Source organism: Hylobates moloch, unplaced genomic scaffold (assembly GCF_009828535.3).
Source record: "Hylobates moloch isolate HMO894 unplaced genomic scaffold, HMol_V3 SCAFFOLD_21, whole genome shotgun sequence".
In the NCBI taxonomy this organism is placed as follows: domain Eukaryota; kingdom Metazoa; phylum Chordata; class Mammalia; order Primates; family Hylobatidae; genus Hylobates; species Hylobates moloch.
In genome coordinates, this window is record NW_026652296.1 from 37,675,238 (window position 1) to 37,680,548 (window position 5,311).

The 5,311-nt window shown below is 57.9% G+C and overlaps 1 protein-coding gene across 1 annotated transcript; it reads left to right on the forward strand.

Moving 5' to 3' along the window:
* The first annotated feature begins 226 nt into the window (after positions 1-226).
* Positions 227-4,513, forward strand: CST3 (cystatin C). The gene is made up of 3 exons (XM_032143304.2): positions 227-585; positions 2,834-2,947; positions 4,171-4,513. Exons 1-3 carry the CDS (start codon positions 343-345, stop codon positions 4,252-4,254), a joined length of 441 nt encoding a protein of 146 aa, XP_031999195.1. The 5' UTR covers positions 227-342; the 3' UTR covers positions 4,255-4,513.
* Positions 4,514-5,311: the final 798 nt, after the last annotated feature.

Here is a 5,311-nt window from a genome sequence, read left to right on the forward strand (position 1 = left end):
GGGAGGGGCTGGGAGGGACTGGGGGGGGGAGGGAAGGGGATGGATGGAGAGGGACAGGGAGGCTGGGAGGGGCAGGGGACGCGGGGAGGGGAGGAGATTGATAGGGAGGGACCGGGAGGCGGGGAGAGGCAGGGGAAGCGGGGAGGGAGAGGTGAGGCGGGAGGGACGAGGCGTTCCGGAAAAGGAAGCGCAGGGCGCGAGGGGCGGGGAAGGCCGGAAGGGATAAAAGCGCAGCTGCCCGCCCCGGGAGGCTCACGGCCTCGGAATCGCACCGGGTCCTCTCCCTCTAGCTTCAGCCTCTTTCCTGCGCCTAATTCCCCGCGTCCCGCGTCCTAGCCGACCATGGCCGGGCCCCTGCGCGCCCCGCTGCTCCTGCTGGCCATCCTGGCCGTGGCCCTGGCCGTGAGCCCCGCGGCCGGCTCGAGTCCCGGGAAGCCGCCGCGCCTGGTGGGCGGGCCCATGGACGCCAGCGTGGAGGAGGAGGGTGTGCGTCGTGCACTGGACTTTGCCGTCAGCGAGTACAACAGAGCCAGCAACGACATGTACCACAGCCGCGCGCTGCAGGTGGTGCGCGCCCGCAAGCAGGTGTGTGCCGCCCCCCGCAGGGTCCCGAGCCCCGGCCCCGCCTCCCCAGCCCGCCCCGCGCTGCTCCCGGACCCCGTGCTGCTCCTCCCCAGCGCCTGGGCTTCTCACCCGGACCCTGTTCCCGGTCTTCGCTGTCACCCCGGAGCCCTTGGCGGGCGTGTCCGGGAATGCCCTGAGTCTGGCCTGGCCTGGAACCGCACAGACACGTCAGGTCCGCGCCCGGCATCTGAGATCAGCTTCCAGGCGCCAGCTCGAGCGGCCCCGCAGCGCGGGGGCAGGCACAGGACGTCCCACCCAGCTCTTTCCCGGCCTCCTGGGACGCTGGCCTCCCGGTGCGCTGCTGAATACGCAGGAAAAGGAAAAACAGCCCCTCATCTGGCTGCCTCCTTGTTCTTCCACCAAATAATTTTTAAGCACTTTTGTTTCTTTTAACTTTTTATTCTCACGTAATTTCAGACTTACAGAGCAGTTGCAAAAATAGTACAGAGCATCCCTGTAGATCTTTCACCCAGAGCCCTCAGATGTTAGCACAGATGTTAACATTTTGCCCTGTTTGTTCCCCCCAGCTCACTTTCCGAATGTGAATATGGGTGTGTGTCTATGTACTGTATATGCATTTTTTGCCTGAATCTTTTGAGAGTAAACACTTCAGTGTGTTTTTCCTAAAAACAAGGGCAATATCTCGCATAACCACGATTCCATTTTGAAAAGCAGCACTGACACATTCATGATCTAATGCTCAGACTCATTCAGCTTTCCCTGTCTGTTTACGGCCTTCATGCCCTAGGCCGCTCCCGGGCCATGAGTGCATGAGTTCAGCCCTGTCCTGTCCCCTCGGCCTCTTTTAACCTGCAGCAGCCGCTGGGTCTGTGCCACGACCGTGCCATTTCCCAGGGTCCAGCAGGTGTGGATGGAGACTGTGCTGACTCTGGGTGGGCTTGGTGCTGCTCAGGATGAGATCTAGGCCATGAGGCTCGTCCTCCTCCCAGAGTCCTCTCCGCAGGGGCCACACCTGAGACTGGCTCCTTGTCCTGCAGAGCCCTGCTTCCCTCCCCAAGTCACACCCCTGGGCACAGACCCCTAGGACTAGCGGCCTTCACCCTCAGGCCGGCTGACCACCCCTACAGCCCAGGGCAGCTGAGTTCCTGCTGGGGTGGAGCATGCCTGACCCTACCTCTACCAGCTGATGCAGAGTTAGACCTCAGCCGGATGGGGCCACCCAGCAGAGTGGAGTAGGGGGTCGGATCAGGAGGGAGCTTCAGCAGGGCGACCAGGCCCAGCTTGACCTGCATCCCATGGCAGGGCAGCGAACAGTGACACAGACTTTAGAGCTCCTCCACCTTCTCTTGGAAATTCAGAGGAGTCCAGACCAGCCCCGTTTCTCCTGCAGCCGTCAGCTGGGGCCCTCAACCTGCACAGGAGGGCCACTCCCTGGTGTAGGGTCCCCGCTGGCCCTGCACCTCTCTCTCACTGGGAGTGAAGCACCGGGCCTTGTAGATCATTGGGCCCTGGAGCCTATTTTACAGAGCAGCAGACTCACACCGGAGGGATCACAGGACTTGCATGTGGTTCTACAGGACTTGTGTGTGGTTCCACAGGGCAAGGTCTAGCACCCTGGTCCCAGGGTCGCTCATGCCACGCTTCTCCAGTTCTGACAAGTCATGTCTGGGGGCGGCACTGTGCAGGGAAAGCATTCAGTTCTCTTCTGAAGTTGCAACCCTAAGACATGCAGGTGTGTGACTCACTTTAGAAATATTGCCTTGATAATCACACCTGGAATGGAGGCATGTGGGAAGCAATGTTTATTGGCCTAAAACATCAATGAATGTGAGCATCTCATCTCCTAGTGAGAAATGAGGAAAAATGCCTCTGGGTTAAATGGCAGGAATGAGATGCTCTGTGGACTGAATGCCAGGAACTGGAAGTTTGCGGAAATTTCATCATCACATGAGAACCTTCCTAGAATAGATCCAGTGTCACTGCCCCCTGGGCCATAGGTAGCAAAATTCACTTAATCCTTGGCATTGGCATAGAGAAACAAGTTACTGGGGAGGCCTGGGGCATGGCATCCCTGCCAGCTGGCAGGAGGAGGTGGCTTGTGTGCCTTGCAAGTGACAGTGTGGGCAGCTCATGAAGGTAGGCTTGAAGCCCCAGACAAGCCCAGTGACCCAGTCACAGTGAGGTGCCTGTGTGTGTAAGAAACTGACAGAGCGTGCTGTCCCTGCCTCCTGCTCTTTCACGTGTGTAGATCGTAGCTGGGGTGAACTACTTCTTGGACGTGGAGTTGGGCCGAACCACATGTACCAAGACCCAGCCCAACTTGGACAACTGTCCCCTCCATGACCAGCCACATCTGAAAAGGGTATGTGCCTTATATGGGTCCAGGGCCAGTCATACACTGCAGAGGGGTGTGTGTGTGTGTGAGATGCACATGTTCTGCGGGGTATGTGTGCATGTGCCTGAGTGTGTGTACATGTGGAGGTGCATATGTGTTTCCAAGTATAGGTTTGTGTGGGGAGGTGCACGTGAGTGTCTGCAAGTGGGTGTGTGGATGTGTTGGGGAAGTGGGGTTTTATGCATGGATAGGTGTGGGTGTGTGAGTATATGTGTGTGCACAGATGTGTAGGGGTGTCTGTGCACAAAGATGCTGTATTATGAGGAATTACCTGCACTGTGTGTGTGTGTGTGTGTGTGTGTGTGTGTGTGTGGGTAGATGTGTGAGGGAGTATGTGGATTCATGCATAGATCCGTGTGGGTGAAGGTTAGGGTGAGTTCATGTAGATGCCTATGTGTGTGCCTGTAGACGGGGTGGTGTGGAGAGGGGTGATGAATTTGATTTGCTAAGAGGGCTTTAGCTTGGGATTGGGGTACTGGGAGCTCCCCCTTGTGTGCTTTGGAGTGTTGCCTACTGGACTGCAGGAAGCAGCTGCAGGGCTGGGTGCTGGGCAGGGAGAAAGGGCTCTGTCTAATCCCAGCCTCGGGCACCTGCCCACAGCCACAGCCATGCTGAGCAGATTAGAGGGTACTAGAGGCCTGTTAGCAGCCAAACCCTCAGACCTGCCCCAGCTCACCCAACACCAGCTTCTCCAGGGACCCAGGATTTCTTGTGACGTCTCTGCTCAGGGGAGAGCCACACTCTCCTTGTCATCTCCTCACCACCCCATGCACTATGAGTTGGAATTTCCAGTTCCCTGGGTTCTTCCCTCTGGCCCCTCATAGTGCTGGCCTGGGGGCTGGAGGTGGAAGGAGCTGGGGGCAGTGAGCCGCCTCCCCCTGCCCTGCACCCTTAGGGCTCGGAGGCCTTGCACAGGCTGCTCCTCACAGGGCTGTGCTGGAGCAGGAATCCTGCAGGCTGGGGTGAGGGCCCAATGCCACCAGGTGGAGTTGGAGCCCAGGGAGAGGGATGGAGCAGTCACTGCCCAGTCCAGCAGTGCTCTGGGATCAGCGGGGGTGGGTGGAGGGGTAGGTAAGGGCCCAGTGTTTCACCTCCATCCTTCTTCACTCCCACTCTGATGTCCCGTGCCTGGGCATCTTCTGCTTTGAACTGTAACCCACACTGATTGTCCCCTCTGTTTTCTTTCACAGAAAGCATTCTGCTCTTTCCAGATCTACGCTGTGCCTTGGCAGGGCACAATGACCTTGTCGAAATCCACCTGTCAGGATGCCTAGGGGTCTGTACCGGGCTGGCCTGTGCCTATCCCCTCTTATGCACACCTCCCACCCTCTGTATTCCCACCCCTGGACTAGTGGCCCCTGCCCTGGGGAAGGTCTCCCCATATGCCTGCACCAGGAGACAGACAGAGAAGGCAACAGGTGGCCTTTGTTGCTCAGCAAGGGGCTCTGCCCTCCCTCCTTCCTTCTTGCTTCTCATAGCCCCGGTGTGCAGTGCATACACCCCCACCTCCTGCAATAAAACAGTAGCATTGGCTCCCTCTGAGTTCTTGGCCGTCTGGGGATGTGCACACAGGCAGGTTTCCGCAATTCCTTTATGAAGCCTCCTTGTCCTGCTGGTGTGAAGATGGGGAGTATCTGGGAGCTGACGTGGCCACAGCAAGGCCGTCAGGGGAGCTGCTGCTATAGGAGACCTGAGTCTCAGAGCAGGGAGAGAGCAGCCAGGGGCTGGGAACCCAGGCGTTGAGCCATAGCAGCCCCTGGTGAGGGGGTCAGGGAGAGGAGGGGGCCCAGGCTGCTGCCCCCAGAAGCTGGGCTGGTGATTTTGTCTGAGCTGCTTGCTGGTCAGACCAGGAGGAGGGGGCTGGCTATGTCCACAGGCAGGGGCCAGGCCTCGGTGGAGCTCACCAGGCCATAGATTCCATCTGTGCTTGCAGAGTTGAGCAGACCCCAGGGACTGAGCTGCTCTCATCAAATCCCCTAGGCACTAAATAGCGATCAATGTATGCTTCTTTCCAAGAGACTTAGGCCCCTACGTGGAAACAAAGTCCAAAAAGCCTGTGTGTGTAACTGAGCGGGAGAAACTCCAGCCAGACCAGAGACCGGCAAGATCACACGGAGAAAGCAGCACCTGCTGTCATCCGTCCTGGGAGTCTGTGTCCTCACAGAGTTTTACAGGCTCATAGCCACCAGCCCTTTCTCTGGACTTGGATTTAAAACAAGTTGTTAGTCCAGCTTCATGGTAGGGATGAAGTTAAAGCACAAATGAGACCGACAATGCAGTGGACTCTTCTTTTTCCAAGAAGGATTAAGAGAACATTCCCTTCGTGTCAGC

What these genes read in the sequence shown, in the direction of transcription:
- CST3 (XM_032143304.2), top strand. Translation starts at nt 343, where the DNA reads ATGGCCGGGCCCCTGCGCGCCCCGCTGCTCCTGCTGGCCATCCTGGCC. An exon ending in TGGTGCGCGCCCGCAAGCAG is followed by an intron (nt 586 to 2,833) that starts GTGTGTGCCGCC and finishes TCACGTGTGTAG; the next exon opens with ATCGTAGCTGGGGTGAACTA. An exon ending in ACCAGCCACATCTGAAAAGG is followed by an intron (nt 2,948 to 4,170) that starts GTATGTGCCTTA and finishes TTTCTTTCACAG; the next exon opens with AAAGCATTCTGCTCTTTCCA.